The 27,883-nt window shown below is 35.1% G+C and overlaps 1 protein-coding gene across 2 annotated transcripts in view; it reads left to right on the forward strand.

Annotated features, from left to right (window-relative positions):
- APLF (aprataxin and PNKP like factor) overlaps window positions 1-27,883 on the forward strand; it is a 93,241-nt gene that overhangs the window by 14,898 nt on the left and 50,460 nt on the right. Inside the window, exons 2-6 of one of the 2 annotated variants that reach the window (XM_027555668.1) lie at window positions 365-436; window positions 11,196-11,368; window positions 17,937-18,081; window positions 18,410-18,536; window positions 26,815-26,999. In XM_027555668.1, coding sequence (XP_027411469.1) covers window positions 365-436; window positions 11,196-11,368; window positions 17,937-18,081; window positions 18,410-18,536; window positions 26,815-26,999 — 702 coding nt within the window. The remainder of the gene's footprint in view (window positions 1-364; window positions 437-11,195; window positions 11,369-17,936; window positions 18,082-18,409; window positions 18,537-26,814; window positions 27,000-27,883) is intronic. The other variant, XM_027555669.1, reaches the window with a different exon arrangement.

Raw genomic sequence — 27,883 nt, forward strand, 5'->3', positions numbered from 1 at the left:
TGTTTCCTGATACATATTATATAGAGTTTTTTTCTCATCTTATGAATTTTATTGATAATCCCTGCTAAAGATATGTCTTGAAATGATCGTGAAAGGTTTTGGGATCTATTAAGTTCCAAGCTTGAGTCTCTGCTTCACTATTTATTTTTCTGTGACTCTGGGGAGGTCCTTAATCTCTGAGTTGTTTTCGATACGTATTCAGCAAGGACAGTCGTTTCAATGTACAGTCATCAAATGAGTAATAGATTTCATATCTAGTCTACTAATTTCAGAAACATTGCTGTGGGGTTTTTTGTTGTTGTTGTTGTTGTTGTTTTAAGGAAGGTGGCTGTGTTTGAAATGTTAATTTTTTTTCCCCCTGTAGATAACAGATAAGAGAGTGTCCAGAAGACATGCCATTCTTGAAGTGGTGGGTGGTAAGCTTCGAATCAAACCGGTAAATATGTCATTAATGATTTATTTTAACTTTTTCCTCTCTCACCTTTTTCCAGCTCCTGATTGGAGCGACTTATTCTTAAAGTTATGAAAATAGGGAATTAATGTTAGAGTGTGTTTCCCTTATTGCCAGAAGATAACTGGGAGACAAAGATCTAAACTATTTAAGCTCCTTTTTTTCCCATGGGGCAGTGCTACATTTAAGTAGTTAGAATTTTAATGAAAGGTGACTACCAGTTCATGTATGCATTACGATTTTGTTCATAAGTGGATATTACAAAGAAGATTCTATAAGAAAGCACCTACGGTGTAATGGTTAGTTTTTGGGGGATGGGGCAGCAACCAAAGTCACTTAAGTGTTTTAGGCTTGTTTTAATGGATTTCTAGACCTAGAATATTTTCCAAATTGGCTTAAAAAAGATGTTTAGTTGGAGTTGTCCATACTTGGATGAAAAGTATTCAGATATATTCTGAACTTCTATGACTATTTAAAAGAGTATTGATAATGTAAAATACATAAAGGTGATTTTATTAATGGAAAATTTCTTCTTTGAGTTAAACATGATCCGTTATAAAGTGGGTCAAATATCTGTATGGGAGTTTAATCAATGCTTAATCAAAGAAGACACCTTTTAGAAAACATTCTTCACCTTACTTGGTCTTTAGTTAGATTGTGCTTATATAAGTAAACAGTTGTTTTTTGAGCACCAAATTGTGGTAGATACAAAATTAGACCTTGTACCTCAAACCATACATAAAAATCAATTCCAGCTAGATTAAATGTGAAAGTCAAAATTATAAAACTATTAGAAAATATAAGAAAAAACCTTTATGACCTTAGAGTAGGGAAATATTTTTAAATAAGATATAAAAAGCAGAAACTGTAAAAGAAAGATTGGAAGAAAAAGCCAATTACATGAAAATTAAGAACTTTTGCTGATCAAAATATAATGAAAATGAAAAATGCCACAGGGAGAAGATATTTAAAACACATAAAATTGACAAAGGAGTGATATCCAAAATTTACAGCAAATGCTTTGAATCAATAAGAAAAAGATAATCCAGTAGAAAAATGGGCTGATGACTTGAGTTTCACCTTACAGAAATGAAAATCTGATGGTTAGTAACATGAAAAGCAGGCATACAGTCTTCTTATTAGCTGGGGAAATAAATGAAACCACAATGAGATACCATTGTACACAAAAGAGATTGGCCAAAATGCAAAGACTGACAACTTCAAGTGTTGGTGAGGAGGTAGAACAAGTGCAGTAGTGATGAACTGTGGGTGGGAGCTCAAATGGTGCAGCCACTTTGAAAAATAGCTTGGTGTTATTTCTAAAAGTTAAAGGCTTGTATTCCCTCCAAGCCAGATGTCACACGTACACAGGATATATACAAGAGCCCGAAGAGCAAAATTGTATGATAGCAAAACACCAGAAATTTCCACCAACAGTAAAATCAATAAATATATTGTGATATATTCATTTAATGAAATACAGTACAACAGTGAAGATATTGTGAAAGCTGAGAAAATATAGATTAAATTCTGGAACAAAGTATTGAATGATGAAAGCATGCATTGGAAGAATATATATATAGTATGGCTCCTGCAAAATTAACAATATATTCTGTGGTCAGACATAGGTGGTGAATAGGAACCAGAATGTACAATAGTCAGGGTAGCTATGTCTGAGGGAACTGAGAAGAGAGTGAATAGGGAAAGACAGGGAGCGTCAAAGGAATGGTAATATTCTTCTTAAACTGGGTGGTGGGTCTATACATACTATCTCACATTAGTTACCTCTCTGAAAAATTATTACGGAATATTTATAACATGAACAAAGTTATGAATACTACAGCAGTTATTTCTGTAATGCCAGACTACCAAACATTGGAAGACACAAGAAAAGTTTTTTAAGGAAATCTGCAGTTTTAGTACTAGAATTTGATTCCTCTTTTAGAAAAATATTTAATTGGGTTTGTGCTTTATTCCCACAATTATTAAATTCACATTATATTAGTTGAAGGAAAACTGACTCTTGGATTTAGTGATATATGTCTAGTTTCTTTGCTTTATGTAATGCTTGATTTCTTATTTATATTAATATAGTGTCAATAAAATAACTATCCCCTGGAAATAGATTGATTTATTTAATCGGCCTCTTACTATTGCTGTACCTTCAAGGGGTGATGTAGAGAAATTTAGAGGAATTCTAATGCAGACTTTGGTAATGAAATTTAAGATCAGTAGTAATGAGTGCGAGATGGACAGATAACTTCTAGTCTTTATCATAATGCTAAATATCACTTATTCTCTGTTCCTAGTCAATTACAAATTATTTGATCTACTAAAGCAGATTATATATGCATATAATAAAATGTTGAGAGAAGTTTTAGTTTAAAATCTTTGTAACACTGCGTAAGTAAATATAGCAAATATTTTTTTATGATCCCTTCCATAAGTTATATATTTCACAGTTATCTTTATGTAATTAAATATTGTAATGTTATGTTTAAGTAATTAAATATTTTTTTGCTTTCCTTCAAATTAAATAAAACAGTAGCTTTGCCAGTGATACATGAATGCAATTAGGGCAAGAGCTAATTTAGACTTTTAGATTAGATGAATCTGTCTCTTTTTTCCTCTTCTAATATTTCCCTTTAGAAAAGGCTGTAACACTTAGTAGTTCTAGGAAATAGTGCATGAGGAGATAATATTAACTCATGAGGAGATGATGTTAGCTTTTTTGTGTGTCATTTAATCTACAGTCTGGTATCAGCAGGGAGAAAATGCATTATGAAGGCAAAATGACAATGTTCTCTATAAATGACTGTATCACCAGTGGTTAGTTATATCCTCCGGGTGAATTCATAGCTATCGGTGCTTTTATTTCATTTTAATAAAAACTTACTTCTTGGTTCTTGGATGACTGAAGGAGTAATTCTATAACTTTAAATTGCAAAAGATATTTATTTTTTGCCATTTCATATTGGTTCTCAAAATATATAGCTTTAAGTGATTGTATTTTTTCTATTGCACAGTGAAATTTCTGAGTTGTGATTGTTTTCGTCCCATGAAATTATGAGTGTACTTGTAAAATAGCTGTAAGATACTACAGTAGCTTTTCCACGACTCATTTAGTTTAAAAAACAAACAACTTTCTAAATTAAAAAAACAATCACACAATATTGAAGAGCTCTTTTTTTTGTGACACATTAATCTTTCTTTAATATTTAATGATAACTCCAAGAGCAAGCTATAGGAAATTGATTTGTATTTTAGTTCTGTTCTTTCAGGGATAATGCATCCTTTGTATCACTTTGAAGAACACAGCATATTCATTTAAGTTCATACTTATAGTCACATGGATCTGTGAAAAGGCACATACCTCATGTATACCTCTCATACAGGTAGCTTGCATCTGTTATTTACTGTGGGTTTGGGTTTGCCAGTATTTTCCTTGCCCTTTTCTGCTAGCCTCATTGAAGGAATCAGAGCCTTCAATCTTTTTTTGGTCTCAGAGTTTGAATATTAAAAAGAATCTTTAAGGTTTGGGGAAGAATTGGAAAGATTTTTAGTTATTGATTATATTTTTAAAATATAAGTCTAATTCAGTCTTTTTTGTTATTAAACACTTTTTAAACAGGCCACACATGCACATAACATACATGCTTTTTTTAAAAAGTCAGTTTAGTGTATATTTAAGATAGTTGTCAATTTCTGCCATATTTATAAATATATTGATATTAAAGTATTTATAGTGTTCTATTAATTTTTAAAAGTTTCATTTTATGAGTACTTATGTCATTGTTTTCATTCCAAATATTCCATATATATTCTCCATTTTTATTAATATCACTAGATTTTTGTCTACTTTATTACTTATAAAAAACTATCTTTTGGATTTCTTGTATACATGGCTTTTTAGTTGGAGTGTACATAGTTTGACATAGTTTTTTTATTTTAGCTGACTGAATGAGTAATATTTATTTAGATGTAAATTATAGGATCAAACATCAGACCTCTTGCGATGTCACTCTTGTGCTTAGTGGGGATCTCCTGGCGTGGATACTTTTAGGGAAAGAAGAAGGTGATGATGGACCACACAGCTTGGCCCACTTTCTTTGTGGGTGGATTTGCTAAATGCTTAGCATTTCACCACCTGTGTATTAAGTGCTTTCAGCTGAGGAAAAATACTCAAGTTGACTTTTGTTTGACTTTGGGTTTTTTACGTCTTTTTAAAGAAATATAATCACTTTCCTTTCTTAAATATTTAACCTTTTCTTCTCTTAGAATTTTATGCTTTTGTATTTAACATCTTACTTTTGTAAACTTAGGGCTGTATCATTATTTAATATTGTTTATAGATTCATCTGAATCTTTCAAATGCTCATGAATAAGAACATCATCTTATCTTAACCTATGAGAAGGAAACCTCAGAGTTCAGGCAGAAACTCTGTATATTCTTGTTTTGACTGTTGCCCTTTACCGCTACCCAGCATTCCTCACTGGTGACCATGACATATCAAGAAAGGGGAGGCTTCACTTAAAAGGCTGAGGAATAACAGGGAACATTTCTAAGCCCAGCAACGTGCAAAAGCACTCAAAAGCTCTAACCGTATACCAGAGTGCCACATTGAGAGAGAAATTAGGGGTGGCTGATAACATAATGAAAGGTTAAGTTTAAATTATAACTTAGAAAATATCAAACATTCACAGCTCTTTTTAGGAATATAATATTGCATAAATGACACTGCATCTCTGTTCTTATGCCATCTTGTTTGTAAAATTTTATATTATTATAGTTTGTAAAATGACTCTGACCCAGTGAAATAAAGTGTAAGTTGCTCAGTTGTGTCCAATTCTTTGCAACCCCATGGAATTCTCCAGGCCAGAATACTGGAGTGGGTAGCTGTTCCTTTCTCCAGGGATATCTTCCCAACCCAGGGATCAAATCCAGGTCTCCCTCATTGCAGGTGGATTCTTTACAAGCTGAGTCACAAGAGAAGCCCAGTGAAATAATTACCTACCAAATCTAAGGGCTTTCCCTAGTAGCACAAAGGAGAAGGGAATGGCAATCCACTCCAGTACACTTGCCTGGAAAATCCCATGGACGGAGGAGCCTGGTAGGCTACAGTCCATGAGGTCGCTAAGAGCCGGACATGACTGTGCGACTTCACATTCACTTTTCACTTTCATGCATTGGAGAAGGAAATGGCAACCCACTCTAGTATTCTTGTCTGGAGAGTCCCAGGGATGGAGGAGCCTGGTGGACTGCCATCTGTAGGGTTGCACAGAGTCAAATTCGACTGAAGTCACTTAGCAGCAGCAGCAGCTAGTAGCTCAGACAGTAAAGCATCTCCCTGCAATGCAGGAGACCTGGGTTCAATCCCTGGGTCAGGAAGATGCCTTGGAGAAGGAAATGGCAACCCACTCCAGTATTCTTGGCCTGGAGAATTCCATGGACAGAGGAGCCTGGTGGGCTACAGTCATGGGGTTGCAAAGAGTCAGACACGACTGAGCGACTGACACACATACACCAAATTTATATATCCTCTATTTTTAATTTCTAATTCTATCCTTTCCTCCAAATTTTATTTTACTGCTTTTTTATCTTTTTCAACACAGACAGGAAATAGAAATGTTTTCCCTTGCAGATACACCTGGGAAGGACTTAAGGCTAGATCCTCATGAAATTCAGTTGCTGGAACTAGATAAATTATATTCCTTGCAGCTTTCAGAGTTTTTTTTTTTTTTTTTTTTAGAATTGAGCTTATATGTAGCAGTGCTTATTTTCCTGGTAGCTTTTACTTTAATACTCCCAATTCTGTAGTAGGTCTGCTCCCCACCCTACCTACCCCTCTACTCCCCTACCCCTTACCCCCCACACTAACCACAGGCCTGGATTAAATGTACTGTTTGGATGGTTTAGCTTGTAAAATGTAATCATTTTCTTTCTCAATTTAGCTAAATACTTTCTGATTCCTCTACCCAAATTCTATGATTCTGTGGTTAATTTAAAAGTATATTGTGGTATTTGATCAGATGAAGTCATATGAAGTTACAGCTAATGTTCAGTTCAGTTCAGTCACTCAGTCGTGTCCGACTCTTTGCGACCCCATGAACTGCAGCATGCCAGGCCTCCCTGTCCATCACCAACTCCTGGAGTTCACTCAGACTCACGTCCATCGAGTCGGTGATGCCATCCAGCCATCTCATCCTTGTCGTCCCCTTCTCTTCCTGCCCCCAATCCCTCCCAGCATCAGAGTCTTTTCCAATGAGTCAACTCTTCACATGAGGTGGCCAAAGTATTGGAGTTTCAGCTTTAGCATCATTCCTTCCAAAGAAATCCCAGGACTGATCTCCTTTAGAATGGCCTGGTTGGATCTCCTTGCAGTGCAAGGGACTCTCAAGAGTCTTCTCCAACACCACAGTTCAAAAGCATCAGTTTTTTAGCACTCAGCTTTCTTCACAGTCCAACTTTCACATCCATACACGACCACTGGAAAAACCATAGCCTTGACTAGATGGACTTTTGTTGGCAAAGTAATGTCTCTGCTTTTGAATATGCTATCTAGGTTGGTCATAACTTTCCTTCCAAGGAGTAAGCATCTTCTAATTTCATGGCTGCAATCACCATATGCAGTGATTCTGGAGCCCAAAAAAATAAAGTCTGACACTGTTTCCACTGTTTCCCCATCTATTTCCCATGAAGTGATGGGACCAAATGCCATGATCTTCGTTTTCTGAATGTTGAGCTTTAAGCCAACTTTTTCACTCTCCTCTCTCACTTTCATCAAGAGGCTTTTTAGTTCCTCTTCACTTTCTGCCATAATGGTGGTGTCATCTGCATATCTGAGATTATTGATATTTCTCCCGGCAATCTTGATTCCAGCTTGTGCTTCTTCCAGCCCAGCATTTCTCATAATGTACTCTGCATAGAAGTTAAATAAGCAGGGTGACAATATACAGCCTTGATGTACTCCTTTTCCTATTTGGAACCAGTCTGTTGTTCCATGTCCAGTTCTAACTGTTGCTTCCTGACCTGCATATAGGTTTCTCAAGAGGCAGGTCAAGTGGTCTGGTATTCCTATCTCTTTCAGAATTTTCCACAGTTTATTGTGATCCACACAGTCAAAGGCTTTGGCATAGTCAATAAAGCAGCAGTAGATGTTTTTCTGGAACTCTCTTGCGTTTTTGATGATCCAATGGATGTTGGCAATTTGATTTCTGGTTCCTTTGCCTTTTCTGAAACCAGCTTGAACATCAGGAAGTTCACGGTTCACATATTGCTGAAGCCTGGCTTGGAGAATTTTGAGCATTACTTTACTAGCGTGTGAGATGAGTGCAATTGTGTGGTAGTTTGAGCATTCTTTGGCATTGCTTTTCTTTGGGATTGGAATAAAAACTGACCTTTTCCAGTCCTGTGGCCACTGCGGAGTTTTCCAAATTTGCTGGCATATTGAGTGCAGCACTTTCACAGCATCATCTTTCAGGATTTGAAATAGCTCAACTGGAATTCCATCACCTCCACTAGCTTTGTTCATAGTGATTCTTTCTAAGGCCCACTTGACTTCACATACCAAGATGTCTGGCTCTAAGTGAGTGATCACACCATCGTGATTATCTGGGTCATTAAGATCTTTTTTGTACAGTTCTTCTGTGTATTCTTGCCACCTCTTCTTAATATCTTCCTGCTTCTGTTGGGTCCCTACCATTTGTGTCCTTTATTGAGCCCATCTTTGCATGAAATGTTCCCTTGGTATCTCTAATTTTCTTGAAGAGATCTCTGGTCTCTCCCATTCTGTTGTTTTCCTCTATTTCTTTGCACTGATCGCCGAGGAAAGCTTTCTTATCTCTCCTTGCTATTCTTTGGAACTCTGCATTCAGATGCTTATATCTTTCCTTTTCTCCTTTGTTTTTCACTTCTCTTTTCTTCACAGTTATTTGTAAGGCCTCCCCAGACAGCCATTTTGCTTTTTTGCATTTCTTTTCCATGGGGATGATCTTGATCTCTGTCTCTGTCACGAACCGCCGTCCATAGTTCATCAGGCACTCTATCAGATCTAGTCCCTTAAATCTATTTCTCACTTCCACTGCATAATCATAAGGAATTTGATTTAGGTCATACCTGAATGGTCTAGTGGTTTTCCCTACTTTCTTCGATTTCAGTCTGAATTTGTCAATAAGGAGTTCATGATCTGAGCCACAGTCAGCTCCCGGTCTTGTGTTTGCTGACTATATAGAGCTTCTTGTAATTTTCGTGGGATTTTGAAAGCTAGTAAGCTCATGTGCTGAGCTGTTGGCTACTAGGAGCTTTTTAGAGGATGAAAGTGGATTCTGTTTAAAATTTAGTTTACCTAATTGTATAGATTATAATTTCTTAAGATCATACAATATGGTATCTTGTAGAAAATGGAATTAACACATTTTAGGGTGAATCTATTTAAGTGACTCAACAGGTAGCATTTTTAGTAAGTATTTTGGATTTCCAGCCTCACTTCTTATAGTAAACTATTTGGAACCATTCCTAAGATTATTCATGTAATGACTGACAGTTGAAATACCATTGATTCTTCCTGCTACTAGAGACTCCTGTAGTCATTTTAATCATAGACTGTAAGAACTGTGGTAGATAATTATCTTCGCCCAGGGACCTTAGAGTCTAGTGATGATTTGTCAGATGATTGTAGGTAATCTTTGACTGATAGAAACTGGTTCCAATAGTTCAAGCAGAAAGGTGGTTGGGACAAGACATTACTGAGGCTGTAGTAAACAATAGAGCATTTTTGAGTAGGTCTTAATGATTGGACCAAAGATTGTATGTATAAGGTGAAGATTTTGGTGAATGTGGGAGTTGGGGTTGGAAACCATTGTAGGTTTATGAAGAACCTTCATTTCTATGCTTTTTTATATTGGAGAAGCATCAGAGGCCTTATGTAGAAAAATGTAAAAAGTAACCTGGGAAGCAGTAGGTGATAGAAGACTGGGAGACTTGATGTGATGTTAGCACAAGTAAGAAATGCACGCAGTGGGTCAGAGTTTGAACTAGGGCCATGACTGCTAATGGTAAGAGAAATGGACCTGGTATACTTTAGAGGAAAAGGATCTGGGGTTTGACATTTGAATGGAATGAAAAAAGGTTATAGATGTTCAATAAAAGTTTGTGGATATTTTGCTGTGGCTTAATATAGAAACTAAATCAAAATATCTTATATTTACCCTTTAAATACCCTATTCTTTTTCCGTAGAAATAGACATTTTTAAAAAATAACAAATGAAAAATATAATGCAAAGTAATATACCAAAGTTAATAACAGTATTTGCTTCATGTTTATAATAATATTCTAAACTTACTTATATTTTACTTAGTTTGTATTCCATAAATGATTAAGATTTTTTAAAAAAGAAAGTAACTGTATTTAACAAAAATTTTAAACTGAATTTCCCAATGGAAAGAAGATTTTTGAAGGGTAAAAAGAAAAAAAATACTAATGCATTTTTAAAATTTCAAAATACATTTAAAAAGAAGCCTATTACAAGCTTCCTTAATTTTTCTGTAATTAATTTTTTTTACAGTAGTAACAGAAGGTTTTACCTTTTGAATTTATACTCAGTTCAAGTCTGTTCAAACTCAAGGTGAATAAGACATATCTTAACACCTACAGATAATTTAAATGGTTGGGGTCAGAAAAGGTTTTGATGTATTAATGAAAATATACTTCTGTCTCAAGATACATTAATGAATTATAAATAGAAAAATTGAGAGCGTTCAGCATATGTCAGTCTCAAGGTGATATTTATGTTGCCATGCTGGAGAGATGATTGATGTCTCCAGAAAAAAATGTCATTTAAATTGATAAAGTAGACAGATGGGTGGTAGGGGGGAGTTGCTTTATATAAAATTCTTTAAAAAATAAACCTGAAAATCTGCATTAATGTGGATTTCTTTGTTATATGCTAAAGCTTATTTATTTAAAAGACCCAATGGTATGGATGACAAGAAGGCTATCTGAAAGTGGCTACTTTCAGTTTGATTCTAGTTAGAACTTTTAAGGTGCCTTTCAATAGGTCTTAGTCATGAAGGCAGCTCATGTTGTCTTTGCTAACACGAGGTAATTAGTGGAAACATAATTCAAAATAATGGCTATTGTAATAGTTTTGACAGTGATATATATTTACTTCTTGCAATTTGAATATGAATGATGATCTTCAGAGGGGAGTTTCATTGAAACAAAATAAGATTCTTCTGTGAGGATTTTTTTTTTTTTATAAAAAGGTATGTTGTTTGCTTGAGAAATTTGGTCAGAATTTTCCTTCCCATAGATTCTCATTTTTTAATTATAGTAATTATTAGGGGAAAATGAACAGAATTGAATTTTCAAGGGATTAGTGAATTTTGGATAAAAATTGGGGGACTCAGTTTCCATACTGATTCCGTACTGATAATTATTTATCATGTTTCTCTTTCCAGTGTCTAGTCATCTCTCAAGCACAGCCTCTTTTAACCAGTTAATTAATAACTTTGCTTTTTTCTTTGATTCCTAGAGAAATCAGAAGTATAATACAACTGTTTTTTTGTATGGTTAGATTATAATTATATGGTGTCTTGAAGTGCCAAATTTATTAGACTTTTAAGTGTAGATTTATACTTAAAATTGTTTTGACACTAACATTTTGAATCAGTTCATATTTAGTTGTATTTTTATCTTGATTTTGAGTTATAACATCACTGTATTCTGTTTTTTAAATTTGTTAGCTACACAGAAATCCATGTTATTATCAGTCTTCTGAGAAGAGCCAGCTCTTACCATTGAAGACAAATATATGGTGCTGGTTGAATCCTGGAGATCACTTTTCTTTATTAGTTGACAAATACATTTTCTGTGTCTTGTCTACACATTCTGAAATGGAAATGGAGTGTACTTTAAGGTAAGATTGCCTGATGAAGTGTGATTAAAGTGATGATATTTGTAATCTAATTCCTCAGTCATGCACAAAAGCTTCAGTTGAAACCACTCTAGAATTTAAATATAGTGGTGATGTAGGGGTGTGTGTGTGTGAGTGTGCTTCTAGAAAACATATGGTTTTGGAAACTTATGCCTCAGTAGTGGTTGCTTCTATATGTTGCATCTTTTACAAACATTGTATTTAGAATGCTTTTTCCATCAAATAATAATCAGGATAATTAATATGAAACTGACTATATTTTCTTAATCTTTTCTTTTTTTAACTTTTAAAATTTTCTTAAGGTATTAACCTCTGGTTTAGATTATATTTGTGTAATTCCTCTTTCTTATAAGAATAATAGAAAATATAAAGTAGGGAAACTGGTGAAATGAGGTATTACAATAAATAGCTGATGTAAAGTTATAATTAATGCAGTGAGTTTTATTGAGGCAGTCATTAGCAGATTATTTGCCTTTGTTTAGCTTTTAAATTATAGAATACTTAAACTGGACCTATAGAAATAGATGGACAGAATTATATAGAGTATGTTCTTTGATTGCACTGGTATTAAATTAAAAATCAATAAAATACAATATCTAGGAAGATGTTTAAGTGTTTTGAAATTAAGTAGCATGTACTAAGTAGCCCATGGGTTCAAAAGAAATCTCAAGGGAAATTAGAAAACATTTTGAACAAAATAATACTGAAAGCATAACAGAAACATTTATGACAGTAGGCATTTGAGGAAAATTTATATTAAATGCTTTTATTAGGAGAGAAGAAAGCTATAAAGTGAATGCTATATGCTTCTACTTTTAGAAGATAGACAATCAGGAGTAAATTAATCCCAAAAAAGAAATAATAAGAAAAATAAGACTAGAAATCAGTGAAATAGAACATAGACAAATAACAAAGAAAATCAACAAAGCCTAAAGTTAGTTCCTTGAAAAGACTAATAAAATTGATAAGACCTTAGTAAGGCTTACTAAGGGAAAAAAAAGCTGAAAACAAATTGAAAACAAATTGTCAAAACCAGAAATGGAACAGGGGCTATCACTACTGATCCTGCAGACCTTGAAAGAAGATGAAGAAATTATTATTTAAAATTCTATGGGAGTAAAATTGATGGCCTAAATGAATACATAACATTTCTAGAGAAACACAATTTACAAAAACTGACACAGGAAGAAATAGAAAATCTGATGAATCCTATATTCATCAAAGAAATTGAGTTCCTAATTTAAGAATTTCCCACAAGGAACTTCACCAGTGAATTCTTTTAACTTACAAAGAATAAGTGATACCGCTATTATACTTTTTCCTCCAAAATAGAAGAGAGTACACTTCACCACTCATTTTATGAAGCTTTTATAATCTTAATAGCAAAATCAGATAAGAACATTACAAAAGAAGTAAATATAGACCCAAAGTTATTATAAGTTATATACTTATAAGTTATTTACAAGTCAAAACCAGCAATGTGTAAAAAGGATTTTAATATTCTATGACCAAGTGAAATTTTAAGAACTGCAAGGTGAGTTTATCATATAAAAATCAATCAATGAAATTTACTATAACAGATTAAAGAACTGTCATTTCAGTAGATGGATAAAAGCAGCTGTGACCAAAATTTAATACATGTTCATGATTAATTTTTAAAAACCTTAGAGAAAACTAGGAAAAGAAGGAAATTTCCATCCTATAAAAATATACTTAATAGTGAGGTATTGGAAAGTTCTCTGCCTACTGTTGGGGGCAAAACAGAAATATCTATTTACTGAAGGTCCTAGCCAATCCAGTAAATCAAGAGAAAGAAACAAAGGGCATCCTATTGAAAAGAAAGAAGCAGAACTGTCTTTATTTGCAGATGATGTTATTGTCATCACTCTAAATTCTTTCTGATAGGTTCCCTATTTCCTCTCTATGTGTTACGTTTTGTAGATTTTTACCTTGCGCCTTCATCTGTAACATATATATATATATATTTTTTTTTTTGCCTTTTATTTCTTTTTGTTTTTGATGGACGGTATTGTGTTCCTGTCTTCCTAGTTCTTTGGCTTGAGGTTTCCAGCAGTAGAGTTTGCAGGCAGTTGGGTGTGGAGATGTGGACCTCTGGGATACCTCACTCCAGTTAATCTCTCTATACTTTTATAATACATGTTGAAATATTTTAAAATTTGAATAAGAATAAAAAACCTGTGTGCTTTGTGTAAGTTATGAGGACCCTGATTTCATTATAAATTTTTTCTTCCAACCAGCTATGAATTTAAGAAAGAGGTTTGAAGAACAAAATAACAGTGCAAAAGCTTGTCGTTTCTTCAAGTTCTCATTTTACTCATGTCAGCATGCTTTTCATGTAGTATTTAGAGTCTGTATAATAAAGCCCATTCATAATTGACTTAGAGCGTAGGGGTATATACACATTAGCTCTAGTGTGTTCATTTTTCACTCTGTATATGTTTCTATGAAATTATTGTACCAAAAGCTGTACTTTTTTCAGAAGTCAAAGTAAGAGAATGTAAAAAAAAGTTTTATATTTTAGTTAATTAAATTATGATGTATTTCATATAGAAGGACCAGCATTAATTTTGCATTCCTGTTGCCTTCCCAGCAGTGGGTGCTTAGCAGCCATTTTGTTGCTGTTATTGTTCAGTTGCTCAGGTGTGTCCGATTCTTTGTGACCCCATGGACTGCAGCATTCCAGGCCTCTCTGTCCTTCCCTGTCTCCCAGAGTTTGCTTAAACTCACGTCCATTGAGTTGATGATGACATCCAACCATCTCATCTTTTATTGCCACCTTCTCCTCCTTGGTGTCTTGAATAGATGAATGAAATACTCTATAATACTTTCCTCATCTGAATCTCATTGCTGATAAGCAAGTACAACATTAGCTCTCCGGAGTGATTGTTTTCTTTAAAACACTGTTGAAGAAAGGAAAGTAAATCATTTATACCAAATTATTTTTTCTTTCAAATTTTTAAAGTGCTTAATAGTTTCCATTTAAATAGGTACTTTTAATAACTATTTAATTTTGGACAAAATAATGAAATGTTGATGAAAATGCCATTGTAGTATGAAAACATGCATGTTTATAATTTATTTATAATTATTTTAAACTTATAGGTCTAGCTCATTCACCTTAATATATTTTGTATTAAACACAAAATATATAACTTATATTTAAATATAACAGACTATATTTTTAAAAATAACTTAATTGCCAAAATAGTCTTTATTTTTATTTATGTATTTATTTTCGGCTGCACTGGGTCTTTGTTGCTGTGTGGGCTTTCTCTCGTTCCGGTGAGTGCAGGCTGCTATTTGTTGTAGTGCATGGTCTTCATGCTGCGGTGGCTTCTCTTGTTGCGGACCACGGGCTCTAGATGAATAGGCTCCAGTAGTTGCAGCACGCAAGTACTGGACTTCCAAGCAGTCTTTAAAAAGAAGAAAAGAGTTGGAAGATTCGCACTTCTCAATTTCAAAACCTGCTTCAAAGCTACAGTAATCGAGACAGTGTGATACTTGTGTAGGAAAGACATATGGATCAATGGAATAGAATTGACAGTCCAGAAATAAATCTTTACACTATGGCCAATTAATTTTCAATGAGAGTGCCTAAACAATTAAATGGAGAAAAGAATAACAAATGGTGCTGAGACAAATGCAAAATACTCCTACCTCACACCATATAAAAATAGATCAGAGACCTAACTAAAAGAGCTAAAACTATGAAATCCTTAGGAAAAAACACTTGGATCTGGCAGTGATTTCTTAGATATAACACCAAAAGCACAAGCAAGCAAGAAAGTAGATAAATTGGACTTCATCACAATTAAAAACTTCTGCACTTCTAAGGATGTCATCAAGAATGTAAAAAGATTACCCTCAGAATGAGAGAGAATATTTGCAAGTCATGTATCTGGTAAGGGACTTCTATCCAGAATATATAAAGAACTTTTACAATTCAGTAATAAGAGAACCCAATTTCCAAAATCCATACTGGACTTGAGTAGACATTTCTTCAAAGGAGGTACCCAACTGGCCAATAAGCACATGAAAAAAGATGCTCAACATGATATGTAAATGAAAGCCACAATGAGCTCCCATTTCACATTCATTAGGATAAGATAGTAAGTTAAGGATAAGATAAGTAAGACAGATAGTAAGAAGTGCTGGTGAGGTTGTGGAGAGATTGAAACTCATATATTTTGGTAGTGGGGTTGTAAGTCTACTGCCTCTGTGGAACTCATTCTGGCAGTTCCTCAGAATTTTAAATGTAGAGTTACTTGTGACCCAGTAATTCTACTCCTAGGAATATACACAAAAGAACTGAAAACAACTGTATACACAAAAAGCTGTATGATTCTGTCTATATGAAGTGTCAGAACTGAAAACAACTGTGTACACAAAAAGTTGTATGATTCTATCTATATGAAGTGTCAGAAAATGTACATGCCTAGAGATGGAAAGTAGATGGCAGTTGCCAGGGCTGGAGAAGAGAATAAATGACTGCTAATGCATATGGAATTTCTTTTTCAGACAATGAATACATTCCAAAATTAGATATTGGTGATGATTGTACAACTTTGTGAATATACTGAAAACTACTAAATTTTATACTTTAGAAGCATGAATTTCATGATTATGTAAATTATGTCTTGATAGCTATTGCCAAAGAAAAGGAGAATTCATTTATCTTTGTTTTGTATTTAAATTCCAAGTTTTTAATTTTTAACAAATTCTAGTTCACTGTATTATAAATCTGTGATAGTTGATTGCTCGAGGAAGTATTAATATTTGAGGCTAAAAATAGGAAGATGTTCGTATTACAGTGGCAATATTTATATTTAAATAAAAGTGTACTAAAATCATTTGTATTTTGACCTATTTGGAACTAAATGTTAAATAGAATTTTGGGGAGGGGGTTAGGGTTTTTTTTTTTGTCATATTTATTCTTGGTAAATACTAAAAAATTTCCCTATGGCCATAGGATGTATATTAGTGGATTTATGCCAGAACAGAAAAACTAGAAATGGAATGGATGATGTTGCTCAATTTCTAACAGTGTAAGTTGTGAAAAGCCATAACATTTCTCTAGAGTGTTTCTTAATATTTTTCAAATAAAATGTTAAGAAAATTTGAAGGAAAAAATTAGAATTTGGAAGCACACCTGTGTGTTGTAAGTAAAATGGATTTGAATATTTTGTGGGAGTGCAGTTTTATGGGTAGAACAATCATACGTTTTCAACTCCAAATCCCCTATACCTGGTGTAGTATCTAACATACCCTAGGTATTTTTAAAATATTTATTGAATGAACAAAAACTGTGGTGTTACACATAAACTTGGTCTAAGTTTTTATTTTGGCTGATTCCTGCCATGAATTCAAGTCTGCCTTTGAGGGAGGTTATTACTAGGAGATAACACAAAACAAGATAAGCCACTAATTATTCTCTTCTCAGCTAGACAAATTTTAAAAATCTTATATCTTTAATTTTTAAAATTTCCCTTTTACTGAGAAACATTTTACACGTAGTAAAATTTACCCCCTTTAAATGTACAGTTCGATGTAGTTTGACGAATTTATATAGTCACGTAAGAACCACCACAATGAGATATAGAACATTTTAATTTCCCCCCAAAATTCCCTCTTGCCTGTTTGTGGTCATTCCTCTCCCCCCATCCCAGCTTCTGGAGACTACCGATCTGATTTCTGTCCTTTCAGCTTTACGCCTTCAGAATGCCACATAATGGATTCATGTGATACATACTTCTGTGTCTGGCTTCTTTCACTTAGCAAACTGCCTTTGAAATTCCTAGGATGTTGTATAATCAGTACTTTTTTCCTTTTTATTTCTGAGTAGTATTTCCATCTGCATTTTCACATTGTCAAAAGTAAGTTTATTGATTCCTGTCTATGCATACATAAAGAATAATGATTTAGAACTTTGGATAATCTCACCACACTTTGCAGCAAGTAGGAGGCAGTTAGTTCTTCTGGTATGTTCCACATATGACCTTGGATGCTCCTTTGTTGGACTACAAGTTGGGAGATTTCACAAGTGGCTGTAATGGCCAGGACCCAGTCGCAGCTGTGTGTGAACTTGACCTCAGGGTTTTGTTTTTTCTTCAAGAGCCTAAGTAGTTTAGCTGATGTTCTTACAGTTTGCATTTTCTCTTTGGAAACTTAGAGGTGATCTTAACTTTTGTAGACAACCTGGACTTATTTGCCTATTTACTAAATAAGTAAGTAGCTCTTCATCCTTCATAGAGTTGGCTACTGCCCATTTTATAAATAGCTGTGGTTTCTAGGCCCATCCTTTGGGAAGATTAATGTGATGGTGATGCAGTGGGCAGAACATGAAGAACATATTCTAGTCTATGTATTTTATTTGGGTATACCATAATCTGCTTTTGTCTTCCTAAGTCTGATAAAAGTAGCATGACTCATTAGTTAGATATACTTGGGAGACTCACATAGTGTCATGGTAGGTAATAGAAGTGTCTTCAGTTTAAATGGTTAATAAATGAATTTCAATTGTATTTTATAGAAATAGTCAAATGCTTGATGAAGATGATATATTGAATGAAATACCAAAATCTTCCTCAGCTGATTTGCCTGATAAAACACCCAGTGCCCCACGGCGGGAAAGAAGTACAGAAACAGCAAAGCCCCAGGCCGCTGCAAATAACATGGTAAGAAATTTAAGATCTCACCCATTTATAACACGTTACTTAAGTTGTATTGAGGAGAGAAAAGACAACTGATATTAGACATATCTTGACAAAATTGCTAGCATTGATCTGCTTTTCCTGTTTTTAAGTAAAGCTCTAGAGAAGGTCACACTAGACCAACACTTCAGCTAATAGAAATGTTGAATTTCTTCCTTTGAGAAATTTAACTAATTCAGTCCACAGCTGCAGATGGGTTTTTTAATGGTAGCTTTCTTCAAAGTAAATCATTGTGAAGTTTCATTAAGGATGCAGGATTATTTTTAGCACTTAATACGTAGATGCCTTTTAGTCTTTCATAGGTGAAAGTAGAGACTTGAGTAAGCAACAGCCAAATCCTTCCGAGAGGAAAAGAATCCTCCCAGCATGGATGTTAACAGAAAATTCAAGTGATCAGAACCTTTCAGTCATCAGTGGAGGTAGGTTTTGTTTCAAGAAATATTTGACAGAATTTGAAAGTTTTTGAACAAGTGAAGATAAAATTATAGTTATATATGTGTGTAACTTAGCATAACATTTCTTTAGGAAGGAGTCTTCATGAAGTTTAATTTAAATCATAAATTATTATTTTGTGCCATTTATCAAACACCGTTCTACTACTTACTATTATTTTTTAATTTTTTAATCTTTTAGCAGCTTAAAATAATACCCGTTATTAACTCACAATTTTAAAGTCTGGGCAGATTTGACTTAATTGTCTGTTGAGATTTTCACGAGACAAATCCAAGTGTCAAGCTGGGCTCTGACCTGGGCATCATGGGATATCCACTTACAAGATCATTTCAGTTTTTATGGAGAATTTGCTTCCTTGTAGTTGGAGCCTTTGACTGTGTGGATCACAATAAACTGTGGAAAATTCTGAAAGAGGAATACCAGAGCACCTGACCTGCCTCTTGAGAAACCTATATGCAGGTCAGGAAGCAACAGTTAGAACTGGACATGGAACAACAGACTGGTTCCAAATAGGAAAAGAAGTATGTCAAGGCTGTATATTGTCACCCTGCTTATTTAACTTCTATGCAGAGTACATCATGAGAAATGCTGGGCTGGAAGAAGCACAAGCTGGAATCAAGATTGCCGGGAGAAAGATCAATAATCTCAGATATGCAGATGATACCACTCTTATGGCAGAAAGTGAAGAGGAACTAAAAAGCCTCTTGATGAAAGTGAAACTGGAGAGTGAAAAAGTTGGCTTAAAGCTCAACCTTCAGAAAACTAAGATCATGGCATCTGGTCCCATCACTTCATGGGAAATATATGGGGAAACAGTGGAAACAGTGTCAGACCTTATTTTTTTGGGCTCTAAAATCACTGCAGATGGTGACTGCAGCCATGAAATTAAAAGACGCTTACTCCTTGGAAGAAAAGTTATGACCAACCTAGATAGCATATTCAAAAGCAGAGACATTACTTTGCCAACAAAGGTCCGTCTAGTCAAGGCTATGGTTTTTCATGTATGGATGTGAAAGTTGAACTGTGAAGAAAGCTGAGCGCCGAAGAATTGATGCTTTTGAACTGTGATGTTGGAGAAGACTTTTGAGAGTGTCTTGGACTGCAAGGAGATCCAACCAGTCCATTCTGAAGGAGATCAGCCCTGGGATTTCTTTGGAAGGAATGATGCTAAAGCTGAAACTCCAGTGCTTTGGCCACCTCATGCGAAGAGTTGACTCATTGGAAAAGACTCTGATGCTGGGAGGCATTGGGGGCAGGAGGAAGAGGGGATGACAGAGGATGAGATGGTTGGATGGCATCACTGACTCAATGAACGTGAGTCTGGGTGAACTCCGGGAGTTGGTGATGGACAGGGAGGCCTGGTGTGCTGCGATTCATGGGGTCACAAAGAGTCGGACACGACCGAGCGACTGAACTGACTGACGGACTGACTGAGTCGGAGGATTTGTTTTCCTGCTGACTATTGGTCAGGGCTCACTCTCAGCTACTAGAGGGCATTTTTCAGTTCTGAACTTCATCTTCAAGGCTAGCATGGCACAACAGACCTTTCTCGTGCTTTGCATCTAATTTCTCCTTGGTGACCAACTGAGAAATCTCTGCTTATAGAATTTGTTGATTAGATCAGGCCCATGTACATTATCTTCCAGTTAATTAACTCAGGATAAACTGATATGTAAACTTAAAAATAGGTGCAACATTTATTTTGCCATATAACCAAACACAATCATGGGCATGATATTGCATTCACAGTCCTGGGGATTATGACAGGAAATCTTGGGGAGGGTTCATTTTACAATTCTGCAGACCACACTAATGTCTCTTTACTTGTCCACTCTCCTCATATTAATATATCATAATTTAAGCAATATGTTATTATTTAACTTTTGTCACTGTCCCAAATTATAGTGTCATTAAGTGTGATTAAAAACTGTGTAAATGTCTTAAAATAATGTCTACCATTATTTTATTATTATGGTATAAATTGTAGAAAGGAAATTACTTGATCAGAAACTACAAGTATTAAAGGATCATGACATGTTACTAAAATACTCCCTTTGTACTACAGTGAAAAAAAACCATTTTGAAAAATTGTTTCCTGTCAACTCTAGGTTTCACCCATAACAATATGTGCCATTTATATATGTAAGAAAAATAGTAAAAGTAAATGTAGAGGCAGTAGTACACCCATTAGTGAGGGAATTCACTGGAGCCCAAATGACAGGGATTGAATCCTAGTTCCTCTGCAAATTCTGCTAATTATTATTATTATTTTATTTTAAATTCTGCTGGTTTTTTGATTTATACTAATTTTAGTTCCAGATGTCATTAAATAGATTTTCAAACTAATCCATTAGGGTCATGCCTATGATAAAAGACAAGCACAGTAAAAACATTTCAAATTAAATTAAAAAATTACAAGCACACAATATTATGTGCTGAAAGAGTCAAAGATGATGAGACCAGTGTTCTAGCACAGTTTGTAGTCGTGGCAGATACCACAGTCATCTTCTGGATATTCCCATTGATTAAAGATTATTAAACTTTTTGCTACATTGTATTATTCAGTCAGCATTTCATGTGCAACTTCTCAGTCATCTGAGGTTTAATTTCTGTTGGTTGCCTGTTTTCCTTTATGTGGTCACATTTTCCTGTTGTGCTATTGGATGTTGGATGTTATAAATGATATAGTATAGAGACTTTGATTTTATATCCTTCTGAATAAATATTTTTATTCTAATAGGCAGTTAACTTGTCCTAATAGAAAATAGGAAATTTTCTTCCTGTTTTCTTTCCCCCCACCAAGATTATGAAAATCTTATGCTTTACTTTAAAAAAGGTATTTTCAAAATTTAATATGATTTTTCACCTACACAAATGCAGGGTATAAAATAATGTGTGATGAAGTCAGTGATGGAAGAGCCAGAGATTCATGTGAGTGAGGATTATTCCTAGCTCATTGCAAGCCTCGATCACAGCTTTGCAGCAGCAGAAGTGGAAGGGGCAGCATATAGGCCATGCCACTCCTTTTAGCTCTGTCTACATTGTCCCAGAAAGGAAAGAAGCATCAGAGCTGATGGAAGTTTCATTAAGTTTGTCAACCCATTCCTTCCTTTCCTTCTCAGTTAACAACTCAGGGATCTGTACATAATATTCCTTACTTAAAATGCTAATTTGGGTAGGATCAGAACGATCTTGTGGCAAGAATAGGTTATATATTATGTGTTGAGGGAGATGTGATTTAATCCAGAGCATTTTCACATTTAAATCTAAGATTTCCTGGTAAGGGTTTTATTTATTCCAGGACAGTGGTTTTGAATTCCCTACTCCCCACATCATTACATGTATATCTTTATCAGTAACATTTCTCATTAAGTGTGGGTCCTCTCCTTTTGCTGGAAGGGAGTGGGAATGGGGGATGGTAGTGGAGAGGGGGCAGATACTTCCTCTCATTAGAACATTTTCTGTAATATAGAAAGAATAACTACTTAACCAAAAATTGACCAGTGTGAATTTCTTCCTTGCAGGCAAGTTCTTTTCTTTCCTAGTTGTCTTGTTCTGTAATTGCTTCTGTAAGGCTGGGCTGGAAGAAGCACAAGCTGGAATCAAGATTGCCAGGAGAAAGATCAGTAACCTCGGATATGCAGATGACACCACCATTATGGCAGAAGTGAAGAGGAACTCAAAAGCCTCTTGATGAAAGTGAAAGTGGAGAGTGAAAAAGTTGGCTTAAAACTCAACATTCAGAAGACGAAGATCATTGCATCTGGTCCCATCACTTCATGGGAAATAGATGGGGAAATAGTGGAAACGGTGTCAGACTTTAATTTTTTGGGCTCCAAATCACTGCAGATGGTGATTGCAGCCATGAAATTAAAAGACACTTACTCCTTGAAAGAAAAGTTATGACCAACCTAGATAGCATATTCAAAAGCAGAGACATTACTTTGCCAACAAAGGTCCGTCTAGTCATGGCTATGGTTTTTCCAGTGGTCATGTATGGATGTGAAAGTTGGACTGTGAAGAAAGCTGAGAATTGATGCTTTTGAACTGTGGTGTTGGAGAAGACTCTTGAGAGTCCCTTGGACTGCAAGGAGATCCAACCAGGCCATTCTAAAGGAGATCAGCCCTGGGATTTCTTTGGAAGGAATGATGCTAAAGCTGAAACTCCAGTACTTTGGCCACCTCATGTGAAGAGTTGACTCATTGGAAAAGACTCTGATGTTGGGAGGGATTGGGGGCAGGAGGAGAAGGGGACGACAGAGGATGAGATGGCTGGATGGCATCACTGACTCGATGGACGTGAGTCTGAGTGAACTCCGGGAGATGGTGATGGACAGGGAGGCCTGGCGTGCTGCGATTCATGGGGTTGCAAAGAGTCGACACGACTGAGCAACTGAACTGAACTGAACTATCATTATTACATTAATTATAATTGTCCAAAATATATTTGCTTCCAATTATGAATATATTCATTTATTTTCACTTGGTAAATGTACCATATAAAATATGAAGCACTTTTTTGGACATCTCACCTTGAAAACACAAATGAGAGTAATTTGACATTGCTTTAGACAGGAATATTAAATAGTGTGTGTGCGCTAAGTTGCTTCAGTCAGGTCCGACTCCTTGTGACCCTATGGACTATAGTCTGCCAGGCTCCTCTGTCTATGGGATTCTTCAGACAAGAATGCCATGCCCTCCTCCAGGGGATCTTCCCTACCCAGGGATGGAACCCCTATCTTTATGGCTCCTGCATTGGCAGGCACTAGCTCCACCTGGGAAGCCCCCATTATATAGTGCACAAAGCTAAAGCTTCAAAATAAAGTCTTTGCATTTACGCATTTCTTATAAATTCCTACTTTGGGGAAATATAAGAAAAAAGGTAGGTTACTTAACTTTTTTAAAGACAGATTTAGAAGGAAATAACAGTTTAGTACTTGAATGCAGCTAATTAAAGTTTGGAGTACTTTGACTTTTTCTGCTTTGTAGTTTTTATTGTTGTTGTTATGTTCGTTTAAGTAGTTTATCATCCAGGTCAATAGACCAATGCTAGTGATTTTTAAAAAATCAATTTCCAGGATGCATTTTAGGCTCATTTAGGTATAGGATACTTTAAATCTTTTTACAGCTTTAATACTATATTGTGTTCATTGATCTTTATGTAGACTACCTGAAACCATCTTGATATTTTTGAACCATCTGTGTCTTTAAATACAGGACAAATAATAATGTTAATTGATGTTAACTGACTTGACTTACCTAAGATCATAATAAATGGCAGAGATATAATTGAGATGTAGCTCTGCCTGACTGTAAGGCACATGCTCTGAACCATATCACTTTATAGCCACCTAAATTTACCCTCTGTATGTTTTGGAGGTTTAGTTTTGTTTTTGCTTTTTATTTTATTAATATGCCCTTGCATTCTCTTCTAGATCTTTTCTCAGTTTAACTGTTGTTTTAACTCTTTTATTTTTAATTTTTTTTCCATTTTTATTTTATGTATTTATTATTATTATTTTTTTTTTTTTTTACTTTACAATATTGTATTGGTTTTGCCATACATATGTACATGAATGTTTGCTGTGATCAGGCTATCCTTTCTGTTTTTCAACTAATATACTTCTAGTTTATTTAGTTTTCTGGGTCCCCAGGTATTATCCCTTGGATGTTATCATGAGTTTCTTAGACCTGAGCTAAAATTGTTTCCATGTCCCTTAGTGATTGGTAAGTGAGTATATTTGGGCAAAGACTATCAGAGCTTCCCCTTTTCTTTGCTTATGTCTGCTTCCTTAGGTCTCTAGGGCCCAGGACAAGGTGTAACTCCTAGGGTTTGATGTTCTTGGTAGATTAAAAGGAGCTTTTATATTTTTACTGGCTTTATGCTACCCTTTAGTACTCTTCTTTCCCCATCTTCTAACCCTCCAACATGAAGTAATGAAAAGTGACAGATGCTGATAAAGGTTGAAGTAGTAAATAGTCCCCAAACCGTTTGGTTTACATTTAATTTTGTACACTGAGTATTTTCTCTGTGACAATACAGATGATAAATATTTAACTGACATTGTTTAGTTTGATTATAGTTCAGTGTTTACTTAAAGTACTAGTTATTCTGTTTATCTCAAGCAACCTTGTTAAGTGGTTTAACTAATTCTGATTGTTTTTAGCCTCTTGGATTTTCTAGATGTATAGTCATATCTATAGAATTATGATAATTTCAGCTCTTCTGATCTATTTATTGCTTTTAAAAGCATTTCTTATTTTATAAGTTAGATCCTGTAAGTTTTAAATAAAAATGGATAAAATTGGCATCTCTGTGCCTTTCCTTTATCACAGTCTGGGCCTGGTGCCTACTTCTAGTAGTTGATAGTTCTGCCATAGGACTTGGTTAAGTTGACCAGTGAAAAAGAATGAAACACCTCAAAGCAAATTAGAATGACACACATTTAATGTACAAGGAATTATCAGTTCAAATTGGTGGAGAAAGGATGCATCATTGTTAAATACAACGTGGGAGAATTAGATTTCCATCTGGAAGAAAATAATAATAGAGCACTCACTGCTCATGTCACATTTATAAATAAGCTTCTACTGAATTAATAACCAGTGTTAAAAATTGAAACTAAGGCATTTGAAGAAAATTTGGGGAAACATTTTTCTATTACTTCTGGGAGACTTTGCTAAGATGATGGGAAGCCTAGAATAAGGGAAAATTTGACAGACATATTTTGGTCCAGAAATTCCAACTCTAGATATTATTTTCTGGGCTCCAAAATCGCTGCAGATGGTGATTGCAGCCATGAAATTAGAAAATGCTTACTCCTTGGAAGGAAAGTTATGACCAACCTAGATAGCATATTAAAAAGCAGAGCCATCACTTTGTCAACAAAGGTCCATCTACTCAAGGCTGTGGTTTTTCCAGTGGTCATATATGGATGTGAGAGTTGGACTATAAAGAAAGCTGAGCACTGAAGGATTGATGCTTTTGAACTGTGGTGTTGGAGAAGACTCTTGAGAGTCCCTTGGACTGCAAGGAGATCCAACCAGTCCATCCTAAAAGAGATCAGTCCTGGGTGTTCATTGGAAGGACTGATGTCGAAGCTGAAACTCCAATACTTTGGCCACCTGATGTGAAGAGCTGACTCTTTGGAAAAGACCCTGATGCTAGGAAAGATTGAGGGCAGGAGGAGAAGGGGACGACAGAGGATGAGCTGGTTGGATGGCATCACTGACTCATTAGACATGGGTTTGGGTGGACTCCGGGAGTTGTTGATGGACAGGGAGTCCTGGCGTGCTGCAGTCACCAAGAGTCGGACACGACTGAGCGACTGAACTGAACTTTGTGTTAGGTCCAGGTCTAGACACTGGAGGCACAAAGTAGGGAATAGTGAAGAAGGCACAGGAAGCCTCTGCCCTCTTAAATTAGAGAAGAAAGACAACCATGAAGATTTCCTTCTTTAGATCTTTTTTCTTTTCTGATTAGATAGTTCATGAATTTTTAAACAAAATATGATACTGACTTAAGTTTCTCCACTACACTGAACCTTGAATAAGGGTTATGACAATGCAGTATCCATTGTTATTGGAGATTTGTTTTCTTAGTTACGTTTGTAGAGGTTGCTTTCCCTTTTCAGTTATTTTAGGTTTTTAATCTGTCTTTAGGTAAGGTATCTAAAGGTAATCTGTTTTAAGGTAATTTAAGTTGCATTTCTCACTGTGGGTGGTAGGGGCTCAGTAAGTATGTGTAAAATTCATTGGTTTCTATAGATCAGATTTTCTGTTAAAGAAATTCACTGCTAAAATTAAGAAACTATCCATATATGTATATCACTAATATACATGTGATACTCTGATAATTTATGTATCTTACCTGATTTACTACTCCTAATAACTCCATGAGTTATTATAATTCCCTTTTTCTAGATGATGAGACCAAAGTTCAGAGAGGTAAGGTTAAACAGTTAAAGGATGGTGCCTGTCCACATTAGCATCTTGGCCTGGATATATATCTTCAGGGCTGGAGTTCTTGGCCATGGTGCTGCTTAATACTTCTTGAGATTGGGAAATATGTGTTTTCAGATTGGCCTTAATATAGATAGAACTTTAGTTTTTGCTCTTTTATCATTTTTATTTTTGCTTTCATTTCTTTTTTTGGGGGGGGGTATGAATTATTGACATTTGAAGGTACGGGAGATAATTTTCTTCTTCTTTTTCCTTGTGTTTATGTGCTTGTGTATGATTAAGGTAATAATGTAACCTGGGAAAGTGAAAAAGAAAGAGTCTGCAAAGATAAAACCCAAGTAAACATAACACAGCCAGGAAAAAAGCGATTAATTTCATCAGGAAGTTCAGAAAGTACATCAGCAAAGCAAGACACAGGAAAAAAGTGCAAAAATGATGATCAGGAAGAGTCTATCATTTCATCCAAGGTGATTTTTAAAATATTCATTATTTGGTTGTTTATTTTCTCTGACAAGTGTTCTAGTTAAGATAATTATATGCTATATATATCAATGAAAAACCAAAAATGCTTTTTATATTGTTTCTCAAGATTTGTTATTTTGTTTGATTTTGTTGTTTGGCTTTTTAATATAGGACTTGCAATGTAGAAGAGCTATTTAATTTAGAAATTTTCAAACTGAAAAATAGGTGGAGACCACTTGACCCTGGTCATAATTTGGTACCTTCCTTTTGAAACTCTGGGTTTTTGGTCATTCTCAAGCTGCCTTTCACTACTTTTCTCTTGCTAAGTATTAAGAGAGGAACAATTAATGAGTAGTTCTTAACAGCCTGTTGCATAACTACTTCTGGGTTTACTTGCAGTATTTATAAATCTTTTCTATCCTCTTTCAGTTTTTGCTAATTCATTAGAATGGTATGGCTGACTTAAGCATTCTTTGATACTGGGTACTCTAAGAAAATGAGATTATTGGATGAATTTTAAAAGAAAGAAAGGGGAAAAAAAGGGAGAGATATGACTCTAGGACAAAAAGGTCAGGTATTCTTCCTTTCAGGAGAAGAGTGGCTTTAAAAGATCATTTTCATGATCCTTGTAGTCCTGTGGCTACGCTGTGTGGGTCTCCATCTGTTTAGTCTCAGGGAGAGCCAAAGGAATAGGATTGCTTTTAGAATTGTATGGACTGGATTGATTGAAATTTCAGCCACTATCCCAGAGAATCAGGTCTTTTATAGTTCTCCCCTCACTCCTGCCTCCTTTCTAGTGAGAAACAGGATCCTTTCTTCCAGCTAGAAAGCAGGGTCTAATCACTATAGGCTCAACTCTTCTGCTTACTTATGGAGTCAAGCTTAATAA

The sequence above is a fragment of the Bos indicus x Bos taurus genome, chromosome 11, assembly GCF_003369695.1.
Source record: "Bos indicus x Bos taurus breed Angus x Brahman F1 hybrid chromosome 11, Bos_hybrid_MaternalHap_v2.0, whole genome shotgun sequence".
In the NCBI taxonomy this organism is placed as follows: domain Eukaryota; kingdom Metazoa; phylum Chordata; class Mammalia; order Artiodactyla; family Bovidae; genus Bos; species Bos indicus x Bos taurus.